The sequence below is a fragment of the Rutidosis leptorrhynchoides genome, chromosome 11, assembly GCF_046630445.1.
Source record: "Rutidosis leptorrhynchoides isolate AG116_Rl617_1_P2 chromosome 11, CSIRO_AGI_Rlap_v1, whole genome shotgun sequence".
Lineage (NCBI taxonomy): Eukaryota > Viridiplantae > Streptophyta > Magnoliopsida > Asterales > Asteraceae > Rutidosis > Rutidosis leptorrhynchoides.
This window is the reverse complement of record NC_092343.1, coordinates 323,754,609-323,774,531: the sequence shown is the minus strand read 5'-3', so window position 1 is coordinate 323,774,531 and position 19,923 is coordinate 323,754,609. Positions and strand designations below refer to the sequence as shown.

General features: G+C 34.1%; 1 protein-coding gene across 1 annotated transcript; it reads right to left on the bottom strand.

The window, feature by feature from the left end:
- Positions 1-699: 699 nt before the first annotated feature.
- On the bottom strand, positions 700-3,357 carry LOC139875718 (putative disease resistance RPP13-like protein 1). Its single transcript, XM_071863027.1, has one exon. It carries the CDS (start codon positions 3,355-3,357, stop codon positions 700-702), a length of 2,658 nt encoding a protein of 885 aa, XP_071719128.1.
- Between the last annotated feature and the right edge of the window lie 16,566 nt (positions 3,358-19,923).

Sequence of the window (19,923 nt, the reverse complement as noted above, 5' to 3'; positions counted from 1 at the left end):
ACCTCCAGAGTAACTAGAAAACAGCAAAGTTAATTCAAATAAATGGTCAAGCTTCTTTACCACTTAATCTGTAGTACAATGAAACATATATACATACACACTGTTTTTTCATAGATCAAGCCAAATTCATCAATTCACCATATTTAGCTTCTCAATCAGCAAAGTTACAATGACACTAATAACAATTTAAGCCATGGAAATTAGGAAATGTGTTGAAAGATTTGAGACATATATCAACCGCAGAAAAGTGACAAACAAAAATCGGGGATTTTTAAAGAAGTGTATTAGTGTATAGGTGACGAATTTCATCAAGCAACGGGTGAGTGAGGTGTTCTAAGACCTCTGAAACTGATTCCACATCCATAAGTCAGTTATTGATAGAAAAGTTAGAGATAGTTTTATCATTATTTGACCTAAGAGCACACAACGGAACACTAAATAATATTTATAGTTCTCCCTAGTAAAGATAAAGATTACATATTATCAGGAAGTGTTTGAGGAATTTAATCAAACAGTTTTGTACCAACACAATTATGAGCGACCATTAGATTCAAAGGAATTGAGTATCATTGAATAAATGTAGTGAAGCCTATCAAAAATAAATGTCAACATATATACATGCTAATTAAATAAGAATGATTTTAGTATTACAACTAATAGACATCTACTGTCAAAGATGAAGTTGATCGTGGCACATCCTTAAAATTTGGGCACTTCAAAATATAAAGGCGTTGAAGGCGAGTGAAAAGATGTTGATGCAGCATTCATCTCATCTCCTTCCATTGCAAATGAAGTTACTCCTGAATTATGACCATCTAATCTTAAGTAAACAAGTGAGGTCGGGTAATTCTGTAGGCCCCACTTTGACATTGGCTTTTTTAACTCTCCTATTGTTAGACTCCTTAAATTAAAAGGCCACAACCCACTTGGAAATGAATCATCCATGTTTTCACACCTAGTCATCGTCATCTCTTCCAAAGATGTGAGACTTTGCAATTGCTCATGAAATAATGACTTTAGATTCTTACAATTAAAGACTCTAAGAAACCTGAGAGACGATGGCAGCTCCTGCAATGTTGTTGACATACTCACTGATGTCACTGAATAACAATTGATTATCCTCAATTCCTCAACGGTATTAGCACAATTGTAACTCTCCAATGAATCACAACCCGAAAGATGAACTTTTCTGAGGACGGATTTGCTGTTGCCACTTCCAACATTAACCTCATTTTCTCCTATTGATACCAAATTTTTACAATTATATATATACAAATTCTCAAGTGTCCATATTAATCCAATTGACAACTCAACCAAATTTGGACAATTTTCAATTCTAAGCTGTGTTAACTTACCAAATGAGGGACCTACAAACCAATTAGGAAATTTCATTCCCCCATAGTTCCAAATAGTCAGTTGGTTCAACTTAGTGGGAGGCCTTAGCATATCAAATACTTCATATTCTACCTCTAGATTCCGAGAATCATCAAACACATCACTCCATTCCATATCCAAACTCACAAGACCCTTCTTACCCTCTAAGTTGGCATCCATAGCTTGTTGTGGATCTGTCGCTTTTTCCAGCCCTCTAATGGAAAGTTCACCCTGAAGATTCGGCATGTCTTTAAGGTCAGATACTTTGAAACCATTAGCTCTTTCGATAATAACCTTGGACAAAGTTTGTAGACTCGTTAACCCACCAATCCCTAAGGGTATTTTGTTCAACAATGGAGTGTTAAACATGTCAAGATGTCTGAGGTTTATTAACTTATGAAAACTGACTGGCAAGCTAGTTAACATGTCACAGTTCCTGACCAACAAGCTTTGTAGATTATAAAGCTCACTAACCTCTTCTGGTACTTGTTTGATGTTTGTTCCTGAAAAATTGAGGTATCGTAAATGTCTCAGAACACCAACAGATGGTGGTACATATGTGATTGAATATCGAGTTAAGCGTAGCACCCTCATGAACTGTAACTGGGGAAGTAAGTCCACAAGAACATTGTCCAAGACGTCAGGTGAATAATTTGACACTGCTAAGAATGTTCCCAAGCGTTCAGATCTGTGTAGTTTATTGAGCTTTGCATTTTCTACACTTTGTTGACCTAAGTATGAAAAGTGACGGAACTTATCGATAGCTTCGTTCCTACCATTTACATCCATCTTATCATCCAGAAAATAGAAAAAGTCTCCGGCAACACTTATTGCCAAGTCATTCATCAAGTCGTGCATGGTGTATTCAGGTAACTTGTATTTGTTACCGGCTGAATGCAGCTGAAAAAATGACCTTCCTTGGAGTTCTTCAAAGTACTCGAAACCCAAACTCTCCATTGACATGTTGCCATTTGGGTGGTTTAGAAACCCCTCTGCCACCCACAATAACACTAGCTCTTTTTTGTTGAATTTGTAATCCTTGGGGAATAAACAACAATAGGCAAAAAGTTGCTTTAGTTGAGAAGGAAGATCATAATAGCTTAGCTTGAGAGCCGGAAGAATACCACTTTTATCATCTGAACTCCATATCTTATTATCCAACACCTTTTCCCATTCATCTTCACCATTTCCCTTAGTCTTCAAGACCCTCCCAATTGCTATCAATGCCAAAGGCAATCCCTTACATCTCTTAATGATCAATCGAGCAGCTGATATAAGTGATTGATGCTTGTCAAAATTAGGCTCATCTAGTGCAGAATTAGCCAACAAGGACAGAGCATATTCATCAGACAAATCCTTCAGCTCGTGATATTGAGCGCAATTCATCGCCCTTGCAACAGCGGCATTCCGGGTTGTAACGATAACTTTACTACCTGGTGCCCCTACAAGTGCTTGTTCAAGAGTTTCCCACAACTTGGGGTCTTCGCTCCAAACGTCATCTAGAACAATGAGGAACCTTTTATTTGACAGTTTCTCTTTAAGGGCTTCATGAAGCAGATTTAGATTAGCAAATGTTTTGTTCTCTCCAGTGACAGATTGATAGATCTCCTTGCTAATAGCGAGTACATCAAAGTCATCTGAAACACATACCCATGCCCTGAATTCAAAGTGATCCTTAACGATTTCGTTGTTGTACAAAACTTTCGCAAGAGTTATTTTCCCGACCCCACCCATCCTAACTATGGACAAGACGCTCACGTCTTGATTACGTGACTCATCCCCCAACAACTTCACGAGCAATGCCTCTTTATCATTTTCCCGACCTAAAACTTTGGACTCATTTACTAGTGAAGTGGTTATGTATGATGATCTACTTTCAACTTTCGCATTCACATCCAGACCTAGAAGGTTTTTCTTATTGACAAGATCATTCAATTTGACATTAATCACATCTAGCATAGGACGAATCTTACGACCATACATTAATTTACGAGGAGTGATTCATCTTTCAACTTTCTTCGAATTGATTCGGTAGCCATATCATCGAGCACATCTTCTATGTCATAAGCCAGATGACGAAGTTCTTATAGCCACTTTTTAATAGCTTCCTGTGTTATATGCTTCTCATTTGCATCAGCAAGCACAGCTTCGATAAGTTCCCAGTTTGTCTTCAGATTTTGCAGCTGAGATTCGATTTCTTCAGATCGGGTCAACTTCTTTAAGTCAACGGAGAGTAGCTTTTCAATCAGCACAGTGACTGCAGCAGTTATAACGACTTCAGCCATTAATAATTGGAATTTCAGTCAGAGATTGATCAAAAGATTGTTTGGTTGGTTGTAAAGTAGAAGATGAAGTAAAAAGTAGAAGATCAAGAAGAAGAAGAAGACGTGTAGAGTTTGTTAAAATTGATAGGTGCCTTAATTTATTTTTATTTTTGCAACATAATAGAGGTAAATTTCGGGTAATGGGCCTATTAGTGAACAGCCCACTTCAAACTGTTGAAATATAGTAATGTATTTCTAGACTCATTTACGTGTAATTAGGAATAAAAATATTAATCTATAATTACGTAGTAGTATTAGATATTAACTAGTAGATATTTAATTAGAATAATCTAGATTAGCAATTGCTAGATGATTCTAGCCAACTTAGGAGGCCTATAAATAAGCTAAGATGTTTGCAAAGTTGATGTACACAAAAACACAACACTATTCAATAGCAATAAAGAATCACTTCTTTCAAAACAACAAGTCTTCAACATTTATAGAAATCCCCTCATAACATAAACATCCATCACTATAAACATCTAAATTAAAACTAATCAATTAATCTAAATACACTACAATTCTAACAAGTGGTATCAAGAGCCGTGTTTGGGCGTTCATTCAAGTACACCATGACTACCGTTGGTGCATACAATATTCCCGTCCCCATCTTTGATGGCGACAACTATGATTTTTGGAGTATCCGAATGAAGACATATTTCCAAGCACAAAGCTTGTGGGATATTGTCGAAGTCGGGTTTACAACTCTAAAAGACGACGAAACTCTGTCCGCGGAAGAACAAGAAAAATACAACAAAAATGTTGTAAGAAATGCTGCTGCTCTAGGCTATATTCAACAAGCTTTGACACCGTCAATCTTTCCACGAATCATGGGAGCTACGACAGTCAAAGAGGCGTGGAAGATCCTTCAAGAAGAATTTCAAGGAAATGTCAAGGTGAGATCTGTTAAACTACTAACTCTAAGACGAGATTTTGAAAATTTAAATATGAAAGACACCGAGACCGTAAAAGATTACTATTCTAGAATTAAAGAAATAGTAAATCAAATGAGAGCCTATGGAGACAATATAACTGATAAAAGGATCGTAGAAAAAATAACTTATCAGCATGACTGAAAAATACGATCATGTCATTACTGCTATCGAAGAGTCAAAAGACATCGAGACTCTGTCGGTACCAGAATTAATTGGCTCTGTTGAAGCATATGAGGCTAGACTGAGTCGGCGTAGTGAAAACTCACTCGAAAGTGCCTTTCAGTCTAAACTCAAATTAAGGTCTCAAAAATCTAATAATGGGGGGAAAAGAAATCTTGAAGAAAATTTGAGAGGAGGAGCAAAACCCAAAACCGGGTTCGATCAAAAAAGAAAAAGCTACCCTCCATGTGGTATTTGCAAAAGGACAAACCACTTGGAGAAAGATTGTTTCCACAAAGGGAAGCCACAATGCAATAACTGCAAAAGATTTGGGCATCTAGGAAAAGATTGCTGTTTAAAACAAAATCATCGAGCTAACTTCACAGAAGAAAGTGAAGATATACCGGAGAACAAAAATCAGCTATTCTATGCCTGCCATGTCGCAAATAAACAGAGGGACGATACTTGGTTGATCGACAGTGGGTGCAGCAACCACATGACAGGAGATGAAAAGTTATTTGATAGTATCAACACCTCCGTAAAGTCCCGCGTCAAACTAGGGAATGGAGCGCTTGTTGACACTAAAGGCAAAGGTACGATAACTGTTCAAACTAATAACGTCACTCGATCTGTTAATGACATTCTTTTAGTACCAAGCCTTGCAAGTAACTTGCTAAGTGTTGGACAAATGATGGAGCACAGATACTCTTTACTCTTCGAAGACAAATCATGCGTTATTCGTGACAAGAAAAATAACTATAAATTAATAGCCGAAGTGCCAATGGAGAACCGCAACTTTCCGCTTCGTTGGTAGTATATCCAAGACACAGCCATGAAAGTTCAAGTTGAAGAATCATGGCTATGGCATCGAAGATTTGGCCACTTTAACTTTCACGCACTAAAAATCCTCCAACAGAAGAATATGATGAGAGACTTGCCAAACATAGAAGAGATCACCGACACGTGTGAAAGCTGTGTGATGGGCAAGCAACATCGAAAACCTTTCCCTCGTGACAAAGCTTGGAGAGCGAAAGGTATACTGGAGCTGGTGCACACCGACGTTTGTGGACCAATGAGGACTCCCTCACTTAACCAAAACAGGTACTTTATTCTGTTTATCGATGACTATTCTAGAATGACGTGGGTGTACTTCATGTGTGAAAAATCTCAAGTATTTACTATATTCAAGAAGTTCAAGAATTTCGTAGAAAAGAGTAGTGGCCATCATATAAAAACACTAAGGAGTGATAGAGGAAAGGAATATACCTCTACACAATTCAATAAATTTTGCGAAGATGAAGGAGTTAAACGCCAACTCACTGTTGGTTATGCCCCTGAGCAAAATGGTGTCTCTGAATGCAAAAATAGAACTGTAATGGAAATGGCCAAAACAATGATACATGAAAAAGGCCTTCCAAACAGTTTCTGGGCTGAAGCTGTATACATAGCTGTATATATATACTAAATCGATGTCCCACGAAAGCCGTCGAAAACAAGACACCTATTGAGGCATGGAGTGGAAGGAAACCGTCGGCAAAACACTTACGAGTATTTGGATCTATCTGCTACATCCATATTCCTAAGGAGAAACGTCACAAGCTCCATGAAAAATCAGAAAAAGGAATATTCTTGGGCTATAGCACACAATCAAAAGGCTACCGAGTCTATAACCTGAAGACCAATAACATCGTGATTAGCCGAGACATGGAGTTTGACGAAGACGCTTCTTGGAACTGGGAGGAAGAAAAAGTTGAAAAGCAAACATATCTACCGCGGATATCTATAGAAACTCCAGCTCAACAACCACTACAAATGGAGCAGTCTAAACAAGATGAAAGTACCGGAGAAATGAGCCATGCTACGCCAACTTCTCTGTCGGTAACAATACCATTAGCGCAAGACGATTCAAGTCCAGAGTCAACACCTGGAAGAGTCAAAAAGTTAACAGAGGTATATGAGACTTGCAACTTCACAACTATAGAACCTGAAAGCTATGAAGTTGTAGCAAAAGATGAAAAGTGGGTGGCTGCTATGAATGAAGAATTCAGAATGATCGAGAAAAACAACACATGGGAGTTAGTTGATCCTCCAGAAAATAAAGAAATCATTGGAGTTAAATGGGTTTACAAAACAAAGCTCAACCCTGATGTTTCTATACAAAAACACAAAGCAAGGCTAGTAGTTAAAGGCTACTCACAACAACAAGGAGTCGACTACAACGAAACTTTTGCACCAATAGCTCGACTAGACACTATAAGAGCACTTGTGGCATTAGCAGCTCAACGAAGGTGGAAGATTCACCAACTAGATGCAAAATCAGCCTTTCTAAATGGATTTCTCAAAGAAGAAATATACGTCGAGCAACCACAAGGGTTCATTCAGAAAGGAAAAGAAGACCAAGTCCTGAAGCTAAAGAAAGCTCTATATGGACTTAAACAAGCACCACGTGCTTGGTATAGCCACAATGACAGCTACTTCACAAGTTCAGGATTCAGGAGGAGTCAAAGTAAGCCCACACTCTATATCAAAACCCAAGGTAACTCTGACACTCTCATTATTTCTTTGTATGTTGATGATCTTATATATACGGGAAACAATGAGAGAATGATACAAGAGTTTAAGGAAGACATGATGAAAACACTCGAGATGAGCGACCTTGGTTTGATGCGCTATTTTCTTGGCATCGAAATCAGTCAAGAAAAGGAAGGCATCTTCATATGCCAAAGGAAATACACAGAAAATCTCCTGAAAAAGTTTAAATTATACGGTTGTAAAACCGTCGCGATGCCACTAGTTGCCAATGAGAAGATGAGACAAAAAGATGGATCGGAGAAAGCAGACGCTTCAAGATTCAGAAGTCTCATCGAAAGTCTACTTTATCTGACAGCAACAAGGCCAGATATTATGTACGCAACGAGTCTACTATCCAGGTACATGAAAAACCCTACTCAAATACATTACGGAGCTTCTAAAAGAATATTAAGATACTTGAAAGGTACCATGGACTATGGAATATGGTACAAGCCCACTATAGACTCGAAGCTTCATGGATACACTGATAGTGATTGGGCCGGATCGGTGGATGACATGAGAAGTACTTCTGGATACACATTCTCACTTGGATCTGGTGTCTTCTCATGGGCATCAAAGAAACAAGAAACGGTGGCACAATCATCAGCTGAAGCCGAGTACATCGCAGCCGCAAACTTAGCTAATCAAGCTAAATGGCTAAGAAGAATACTTGAAGACATGGGCGAAAAACAAGACGAAGCTACTCAAATATTCTGCGACAACAAGTCTGCAATTGCAATGGCAAAGAATCCTGTGTTTCATGGTAGAACAAAACACATTGATATCAAATATCACTTCTTACGAGAAGTCACCGCTAAGAAAGAGATTGAATTAAAATACTGCAAAACTGAAGAGAAAATTGCAGACATATTCACCAAAGCACTTCTAAGACCAAAGTTCGAGTTCCTACGCAACATGCTCGGAGTAACATCGAAATACATTAAGGAGGAGTGTTGAAATATAGTAATGTATTTCTAGACTCATCTACATGTAATTAGGAATAAAAAGATTAATCTAGAATTATGTAGTAGTATTAGATATTAACTAGTAGATATTTAATTAGAATAATCTAGATTAGCAATTGCTAGATGATTCTAGCCAACTTAGGAGACCTATAAATAGGCTAAGATGTTTGCAAAGTTGATGTACACAAAAACACAACACAATTCAATAGCAATAAAGAATCACTTCTTTCAAAACAACAAGTCTTCAACATTTATAAAAATCCCCTCATAACATAAACATCCATCACTATAAACATCTAAATTAAAACTAATCAATTAATCAAAATACACTACAATTCTAACACAAACAAACAAGCCCAAAAGGATAATGTTTTTGATGTTGAACGACCTGACGATCCAACTTTCTTTCACTCTGCTCAATTTTCTCATGAAAAATTAGACGAACACCGATGCCCTACCGTCGATCGTAGATCATTGTGTGCTTTTAAAAAGAAAATTGTACAGAAAGCGAAGAATTCAGTGCATAAGCAGGCCTGTTCGAATTTGCAAAGAAGTCCTAATAAAAGTGGCAGGAAGAAGAAGGAGAGTTACAAGGCTTTATCCGAAGATATAGAGGTTGGTGAGGTTGATTTAACTGATGATGCAGATAACGACCTTCATCATGAGGATGAGTCTGATGATTATACTCCTAAACCGGTCAAGGTTTACGGTAAGATTCTAAATTCTAAAACCCCACTCAACAGTAAACAAGAAAATGTGACTTTGGGAAACTTTTTGGAGGGCATGTTTGATAGTAGTGAACGCCCTTCCAAAGTCAAACGATGAAGGTTGCCACGTGGAATTCTAGGGGGCTTGGGAACAAATTTAAAGGGCAGATGGTTTTTAATTTGTCTTTAAATTTCAATTACAATTTGTTGCCATCCAAGTAACAATGGTAGAGTATGTATCCCCTAGTATTCTTAAAGAAATTGGGAAGATGTTATGTATGGTGGTGTCAAGTTTCTTCGCATGGTCGTTCGGGAGGGTTAGTGTCATGTTGGAAGGATGATCTTTTTACTCTTAAAGATTACTTTCCATGCCAAAATTGTGAAAAGAATATAATTTGGATGCAAATCACCAAGATGGGTTTGACGTGATTCAAGTGGAGTTTTTATTTCATTTGTTAAGAGATACGGTTCTAGTTCAAGTTAAAGATGATTCTATTTTGTGGGTACATTCGTTGATAAATTGTACTCGGTGGCGGAAGGAATTAAGGTAATGTTGTCTTCCAATTTTGAGGTTGAATTTGATTGGGTAAAGGTGATTTGGAACAAACAAGTTCCTTCAAAATTGGCTATCTTTCATTGGTTAGTTTTTTAAGGTGGCGTTACGATTAATGAAGTGTTGAGCTATAGGAATTGCCTTCAAAATGGTGTTAATGCTAAGTGTAGTTGGTGTTCGAGTCTCCTTGAGTCTATTGTTCATTTGCTACTACATTGTGTTTGGTCCCGTAAGGTGTGGTCTTCTTTATTTAGTTGGTGGAGTGTAGTATGGGTTATGCCATCGTCTTTTTGAATTCTCTATCGATTGTTACAATGGGTGAGGTATTGGTGTTTACAGACCGTGGAGGTTGATTGGGCCGGCTTCATTTTAGTTTATTTGGCTTGCTATAAATGAGTTGGTTTTTATAGCGTTTTCAAGGATGCATCTGGAGTTGTTGAAGGTTTCAAGCTTAAAGTTTTTCAATGAATGGTGAATTCATATAAAGTTCAAAGTTATCAATTTTATGTTTGGAGTGTGCAGCCTTGGACTCTGGGCTGAGTTGATTTCGGTCTCTTCCTAAAGTATGCTGCTGCTGTTTTGTTTAGTCTATATGTAATGGCTACTGTATATGTTCTTGAGGTTGTTCCATTTATGTTTAAGGGTGCAATGGGCTTGTCCATGTATCCCTAGTTGTTGCTGTTCTTGAGGGGCTAGTAAGCCTTTTTCTTGCTGTATTCTTCTTTCACTTTTTGTGAAATTAATCAATAAAATACAGCCTTTTGCTATAAAAAAAAAGAGAGGTAATATTATTACCTACCCTTTGTGGCTTTGTCTCATAAGCTTCTAGTTTTTTCTTTTTTTCTTTTTAAAAACTACAAATTTTATTAATAAACTCCAAGAAAATACAATCCAGTAAGTCCACAAATTCACTAAATAGAACTGCAAGAGACAGACTCAATAAAATACAAACAGAACACCACATAAGAAAACAGTCAAACACCATAGAATTAACACTCCATCATCAGTATAGCACTCAAGGGGCCACCTTTAAACACCTTTAGAACACCACAAAGCTATCCCATTGGTTTGTGTATCCAATCTTCAAATGACTGTGTGTGAAACTCATAAGCTTCTACTAACTAACTAGTTGAGTGACCCGTACATTTACGGGTTTGGTAAAACATTATTGTGATAGATTACTATTTGGGTTATAACCATTCTTAGAATCTACTATGAAATATGAAATATGTAACCTTTATGTATTAATAATTCCTCACACATTGACATAACGTATATCACAATCATCATTTGAATAAGTGTTCATTACATTCTCTATCCATAACTTTATCTAACTTTAAAAGTGTTCATTTACACTTTATGTAACATCATATAACAAACATAACCAACTTTATGTTCATTACATTCTCCATCTACATCACAAACATTATTTGAATAAGAAATTAGAAGATCAAAATAAAAGTAACAAATTATTCAATATAACATCACCATTTAGACTTCCATTCATTGAGGTTGACCCACATTGAGAGCGTACTACACATACACAGCAAAACAGAATGCTAGTTGTAAAATTAGAGTATCATACCCATATTTTTTTTCTCCATTTTTCCTCCAAGAAAATGAGAAGCTGCATAATAATTTTAAAGATTTAATTTGTTTATTATATTATTTAAGTTAACAAAAAATTTATATATTCATCATGCAAGTGTGTATGAGGAACATGTAAATGAATGACATTATTATATAATAATGCATTCCAGGTTACCATTGTTTGGATTTATATCTCCAAATGGATGATCAATAATTCATTAGTTGAAAGAGACACCATAGTAAGCACATACATTTGGCGAAATAAGGTTAAGGGTAATATAGGCAGTCATGATCCTGCATAAAAAGAACGGCACAAATAATAACCCATAATTTAGATCATACTTACCATATATTTCCAAGAATTCTGCATAACATAGTCCACCAAGACGACTCCATATATGCTTCTTCCTTGCCTGAATGCAATTAGCTAGCCTTCCCATTGCATTGTAATTTTGTTAAACATTAGACTAAACTACATGACCATTAACCTTCTTTAAAAGAATCAAATAAGACAGCAGAAAGTTACTATTAATGATTAAAGATGAATTATAAGAGATGAATATTATCCCCATTAAACACCATCAGTCATGCATGGTGTATTCGTTACCTACTAAAAGCTGAAAAAATGACCTTGCTTGGAGTTCTTCAAAGTACTCCCGACTTAAACTCTCCATTGACATGTTGCCTTTTATTTGCTTTAGCAAACCCTCTGCCATCCACAATAACACTAGCTCTTTCTTGTTGAACACGTAGTCCTTGGGGAATAAACAACAATAAGCAAAAAGTTGCTTTAGTTGAGAAGGAAGATCATAATAGCTTAGCTTGAGAGCCGCAAGAATACCACTTTTATCATCCGAACTCCATATCTTATTATCCGAACTCCATATCTTATATACACTTTGAATATATGTTTCAACCAAGACATGGAGAGTTCTTTCTATCGTTCTTGCATCGCTCTTTAAAGGTATATCTAAACTCTACTTTGTGAATTATTTACTTGACAATTATTAGTGGTGTAATTGGATCTTGTTGGGATCGTTAATCGTGTGAATGTTTTACTTGAAAGTTTATATTAAAATAAATGATATTTATTTTAAAGTTAATAAAATATGTTTATTTTCATGTTCCGCCGCGTTTATAAAATTTAAAAGTACGCACGGTTTTCCATCAGTGGTATCCGAGCCGCTTTTACACCATTTTAATTGTCGTGTGACTATTCTTTAGATTTAGCTTTGTGGTGTATTGGTGAAAGTCGAAACCTTTTTGGTTTTTAAAGTCAACACGGTTGATTTTGACTTAACCTAATGACGCACAAATATGATTGAAAGAATATCACTAATTTAAATTGTAGATTTAATTATTATGGCTTGAATATTTATTATAATTGTTGATTGCTGTATTTCATGGTTGTACACATGCATTATAACCATGGACAAGCCATATGTAGGTTTTAATAATGTAGTTATTAAAATTATGATTGCACACATAGCCCATAATGCCCCGACCTATGTATGATTGTTGTGATTGTTGATTATGGTAATATTATGTCATGTTGATTATTTATTTTATTAGAAAGGCCATTTTGAAGCCAAAGTTGTATTTTATTTATTTTTCAATTTCATAGTATTTATTTATGTTTATTCTAAATTGTAAAAGTATTAGATTAGTTGTATTTTTCAATTTTAAATAAATGTAATAAGATGAAGATTGAAGATAAAGATGCAACGTGGATTTTGACTTAGAAGATGGCGAACATGTCAAGTTAACTACGATGACATTTTTACAAGTTTTCACTTGGTTCTTAAATCAAGTGGGAGCTACGATATTACCCTTAGTTTGAGCTCTTGATCCCATGTCGGCTCATGGGATCAATCATAGGATTTTTGGGCTAGGCTATGTGTGTGTGATGCATGATTGTGTTTAAAATCTCTAGAGATTTGCTAAAGACTTTGTTAGTGTTTAAAAAGGTAACAAGATATATACATACTAAATATAGATACACCATACATATATGTAAAAAGAAAATAAATAAATAAATAAATAAATATATATATATATATATATATACATCGACACATATATATAAAAAAATATATAAAAACTATATATATATATATATATATATATATATATATATATATATATATATATATATATATATATATATATATATATATATATATATATATATATATATATATATATTAAGTACATAAAACCCTAATATTACTTAAACCTGATAATGCTAAAAACGAACATATATTTCATAGCATTATTCCTCAAGAAAGACAAGATTTTAGTTGTAATTGCTCTATTTACAAGTGATATTCGTTTAAATAATAAAAGGTGAAGACAAAAGATAGATTTGACGAATTGAAGACGCAAAGGTCCAAAAAGCTCAAAAGTACAAAATACAATCAAAGTGGTTCCAATTATTAATAAGAAACGTCTCGAAATTACAAGAATACAAGATTCAAAACGCAAAGTACAAGATATTAAATTGTATGCAAGGATGTTCGAAAATCCGGAACCGGGACATGAGTAAACTCTCAACGCTCGACGCAATGGACTAAAAATTACAAGTTAACTATGTATATAAATATAATATAATATAATATATAATTAATTATATAAATTATATATATATATTATATTTATATAAAAATCCGTCGGCAAGAAAGGAGCCAAAATGGAGTGAGCTGGAATTTCAAACCCCGCGACTCGCGGAGTTTGAAGAGCAAAAATGCCGCGAGTTGCGGAGCAGCCAAATTCGAAAATCCCTATAAAACCCAACGAATTCTGATCATTTTTATCATCCTAAAATCTCTCTTTCTCTATATATATACGTAGTATATATTTATATTTATATTTTAATTTTAATTTTAATTTTAATTCTAATAATAAGGGTATGTTAGCGAATGTTGTAAGGGTGTAAGTCGAAATTCTGTCCGTGTAACGCTACGCTATTTTTAATCATTGTAAGTTATGTTCAACCTTTTTACATTAATGTCTCGTAGCTAAGTTATTATTATGCTTATTTAATCCGAAGTAATCATGATGTTGGGCTAATTATTAAAATTGGGTAATTGGGCTTTGTACCATAATTGGGGTTTGGACAAAAGAGCGACACTTGTGGAAATTAGACTATGGGCTATTAATGGGCTTTATATTTGTTTAACTAAATGATAGTTTGTTAATTTTAATATAAAGATTTACAATTGGGCGTCCCTATAAATAACCATATACACTCGATCGGACACGATGTGCGGGGTATTTATATGTACGAATAATCGTTCATTTAACCGGACACGGGAATGGATTAATAGCCACTAGAATTATTAAAACAGGGGTGAAATTATGTACAAGGACACTTGGCATAATTGTTAACAAAGTATTAAAACCTTGGGTTACACTCAGTCGACATCCTGGTGTAATTATTAAACAAAGTATTAAAATCTTGTTACAGTTTAAGTCCCCAATTAGTTAGAATATTTGACTTCAGGTATAAGGATAATTTGACGAGGACACTCGCACTTTATATTTATGACTGATGGACTGTTATGGACAAAACCAGACAGACATATTAAATAATTCAGGACAAAGGACAATTAACCCATGGGCATAAAACTAAAATCAACACGTCAAACATCATGATTACGGATGTTTAAATAAGCATAATTCTTTTATTTCATATTTAATTTCCTTTATTTTATATTTAATTGCACTTCTAATTATCGCATTTTTATTTATTATTATTGTATTTAATTGCACTTTTAATTATCGTACTTTTTAATTATCGCAAGTTTATTTTATCGCACTTTTATTAATTATCGCAACTTTTATTTATTTAATATTTTACATTTGGTTTTAACTGCGACTAAAGTTTTAAAATCGACAAACCGGTCATTAAACGGTAAAAACCCCCTTTATAATAATAATATTACTTATATATATATTTGTATTTTTATAAATTTAAACTAATATAGCGTTAAGCTTTGTGAAAAAGATTCCCTGTAGAACGAACCGGACTTACTAAAAACTACACTACTGTACGATTAGGTACACTGCCTATAAGTGTTGTAGCAAGGTTTAAGTATATCCATTCAATAAATAAATAAATATCATGTGTAAAATTGTAACGTATTTAATAGTATTTCCTTATAAAATTTAATATTATTTTATACCCCTTAGCTTTAAACATCAAGTATTTTTGGCGCCGCTGCCGGGGAACATCTAGCTTAAAAGCCGGAAGCGCAACGCTAAATATATATAAAAAAAAGATTTTTATTTTTAGTTTACTTTTATAAAAATACGTTTTTGTAAAAATACGTTTTAAATATTCAAAAACATAAAAAGAAAAAAAATATAAATATTTTTAAGAGTTTGTTAAATATTTAAGTTTTATAAAGTTTCTTTATTTTTATTTTATAAAAATATAAGTTTTATTTAAATATTTTGTTTAAAACATAAAATTAAGAAAACCGAATATATATATATATATATATATATATATATATATATATATATATATATATATATATATATATATATATATATATATATATATATAAATCTATTTTTAAGATTTTTATAAAATTATAAAGTATTTCTATTTTTATAAGTTTTTATTTAGTTTTTATAAATATTTTATTTAATTATTAAAAAAAAAAAACGCGTCGAATTTAAATCAGCCTGTCATCTGAAATTTGGAACCCCGCGATTCGCGGAGTTTTCCAGCTTCGGGAACCACAACTCGCGGAGCAGCCCTGACACAGGTGACCAGAAACCCTAACTGCATCATTACGGTGTAATTATTATTATTATTATTTTAATTAAAACCCTAATTAGTTTTTTAGTTTTTAATTACTTAATTTAAGTTATTATTATTTTGTATATTTAGTTTAATTAATTTAAATAAATTATAAAATTTACACTTTTATAAAATAAATAATATAAGAATAATATTTTTATAAAAATTGTAATTTTTGCAACTTTTAGTATATTTTTATATTTTGTCTCTTTTTAATTGTTTTAGCGTAATATTTGTATTTTTCGCTCGTATTTAGTTTTAAACTTAGTTTTTGCCATAGTTATTTTTATTTATAGATTTTTAGGCTTTGCCGTAAAATCTCTTAAGTGCTTTTTCTTTAGACTAAGATTTAGGTGCTTTAGAATTTTGCGACGCCTTTTTAAGTTTTAGTTTCTTTTTAAGTTATTACCATTTGAGATATAGTTTTACTTGTAAGCTTTAATATTTTTAGAAGCAACTTTTAATTTTTAGTTTTTAGTGCCTTTTTAAGTTTCAACGCGCTACTTTCTTATTTTTATTTCTCGATGCCTTTTACCTATGTATCAATTATCATTCCAATTAGTAATCTCAATTTGCAATTATAATTTTAAGTTAGTGATAGTAATAAGGTTGGGTTAGGCAAGTGTTTTAAAGTTTTATAAGTCACTCTTTTTATTTCTTATTTTTCGACGCCTTTTATTTTTTCGATCTTTTCTTTTTCGACCTTTTTCGACGCACTCTTTTTCTTTCTTATTTCTCGCTATTCTAGTTTTAGGACATAGATTTTTTTTCTACTTCTTATCTAAATTTCTTAAAATTACGAAAATTTATTTTAAGTGGTTAAATTGATAGACATCAAAATTTTCTGGTTCGTAGTAATAGTTGGATTTGTACGTGGACCGGGTTATTGGAGCCAAACAGTCCTCAATTATATTGAGACCAAATGAATCCTGCCCCTCTGCTGCATCTTTTAGCTATTCGAAACGTGGGCAAAATCAGAAAAGTCTATTAATTGGATAACTTATATAATTTTTCTTTCCTTTTTAAAAACTAATAGGATATTCAGTGAATGCACCGAGCAAGACGTTCACCACCTTTTGTACGCTCACCACCTGTAACTAGATCAAGACATCTAGCAAATATTACCGCCGTTGATTTTTCTTTAGAATCGTCATCCAGTCGACCAAGTACTCCAGTTCAAATTTCCGATAATCCATTTTTTGAACCCGACCTCACAATTGAGAATCCGGAGAATATTCAGGGACGATTCGTAGATCCTGAACCATTAATTTTTCCTCCGGAACCACCAATCATTCAAACAGAGATTGTTGAGGAACGAACCATTAAATCAGAATCCTCTAATGATTCCGATTCAACAAATTCAATTATGGAGAATCTAGAACCTTTAAGTATGGAAGACCGAATGAGAGCTAAACGTACTGGTCAAGGTCACGCAATTACTCATCCAGACATTAATGCGCCAGATTATGAAATCAAAGGACAAATTCTACATATGGTGACTAATCAATGCCAATTTAGTGGTGCGCCGAAGGAAGATCCAAATGAACATCTTCGTACCTTTAATAGGATCTGCACACTATTTAAAATAAGAGAAGTGGAAGATGAACAGATATATCTCATGTTATTTCCATGGACTTTAAAGGGAGAAGCCAAAGATTGGTTGGAATCGTTACCTGAAGGGGCGATTGATACATGGGACGTTTTAGTTGAAAAATTTCTTAAACAATTCTTTCCTGCATCTAAAGCCGTAAGACTTCAAGGAGAAATTGTTACGTTCACACAGAAACCAAACGAAACTCTATATGAGGCGTGGACAAGATTTGGAAAATTATTGAGAGGATGTCCGCAACATGGTTTAGACACCTGTCAAATAGTGCAAATATTCTACCAAGGATGCGACATCACTACAAGGAAAGACATAGATATAGCAGTTGGTGGTTCCATTATGAAGAAAACCGAAACTGATGCTTAAAAAATTATTGATAACACTGCTTCCCACTCACATGAGTGGCACCAAGAAAAAGATATCGTTAGATCATCTAAAGCAGCTAGAGCCGATTCTAGCCATGACTTAGATTCCATTTCTGCAAAGATAGATGCTGTCGAGAGACTAATGGAAAAGATGACTAAAGATATCCACTCAATACGAATTAGTTGTGAGCAGTGTGGAGGACCACATTTGACAAAAGATTGTCTTAGTATTGAATTAACAATGGAACAAAGAGAGAATATTTCATACATAAACCAAAGGCCTGGAAATAATTATCAGAATAATTATCAACCGCCAAGACCTATTTACAATCAAAATCAAAACTATAACCAAAATATTCCATACAACAACCAACAAGGTCCTAGCAATCAACAAGTATCTAACAATACTTACAACCAGCAAAGACCTAATTTTCATAACAAACCACCACAAACTGATGATAAAAAGCCGAATTTAGAAGATATGATGACGAAGCTAGTTGAAACTCAAACGCAGTTTTTCACATCTCAGAAACAAACTAATGAACAAAATGCTCAAGCATTTAGAAATTAACAAGCTTCTATTCAAAATCTGGAACAAGAAGTAAGTAACCTAGCAAGGTTAATAGGTGAAAGAAAACCGGGAAGTTTACCTAGTGATACAAATGCAAACCCCCGGAATGAAACAGCTAAAGCCATTACCACAAGAAATGGTACAACACTTAAACCACCTGAAATACCTGTAACTTCTGATGAAGCTATTCCTACTCCACAAGAACCACAACCTGAACAAGATAAGGAAAAAGAACCGGTAGTTGAAAAGGTTAATGAAGATAACACAGTTAAGGATAAACCTTATGTTAAACCATACCAACCACCACTTCCTTACCCGAGTAAAATGAAGAAAGAGAAACTTGAAGCCGAGCAATCCAAATTCTTGGATATGTTTAAACAGATAAATGTCAATCTTCCTTTCATTGATGTAATTTCAGGAATGCCTAGATATGCTAAATTTCTGAAAGATCTAATATCAAATAGAAAGAAAATGGAAGAGCTCTCAGCCGTTACTATGAATGCTAATTGTTTAGCAGTGCTATTGAATAAGATACCAGAAAAATTATCTGATCCAGGAAGTTTCACAATTCCATGTTTTCTGGGTAGTCTTAGTTCAATAGAAGCATTGACAGACTTAGGTGCTAGTATAAATTTAATGTCGTATTCATTATACGTTAAACTAGACCTTGGAGAATTGAAACCAACAAGAATAAGCATACAATTAGCCGATCGATCAATAAAATATCCTAGAGGGATAATGGAGAATATGCTAGTTAAAGTTGGTACTTTAGTATTTCCAGTAGATTTTGTTGTTCTGGACATGGAAGAAGATTCTCAAGTTCCTCTCATATTAGGAAGACCATTCTTAAACACGGCTAAAGCAATGATAGACGTGTTTGGTAAAAAATTGACCCTAAGTATAGAGGATGAGAGTGTTACCTTTTCAGTTGATAGAGCAATGCAACAACCGCAATCTGCAGATGATACATGTTATTATATTCAAACTATAGACTCACATGCAGAATTATTAGAAGAATTTCCAGAATTACAAGGAACAGGAGAATGTTCTTTAGGAGAAGGAACTGAACCAATTGATGAAGCTGAAATGTTAGCTACACTAATAGCTAATGGATATAAACCAACAACAGAAGAAATTCAAATGCTAAAAGAAGAAGACAGATATCGATATAAATCATCGATAGAAGAACCACCAACATTAGAATTAAAGCCACTTCCAAACCATTTGGAATACGCTTATTTACATGGTGAATCTGAATTACCTGTAATAATATCGTCTTCTCTTACTGAAAATGAGAAATCACAACTCATTTCTGTGTTGAAAGCTCATAAACCAGCCATTGCATGGAAGATTCATGATATTAAAGGAATAAGTCCTTCGTATTGCACACATA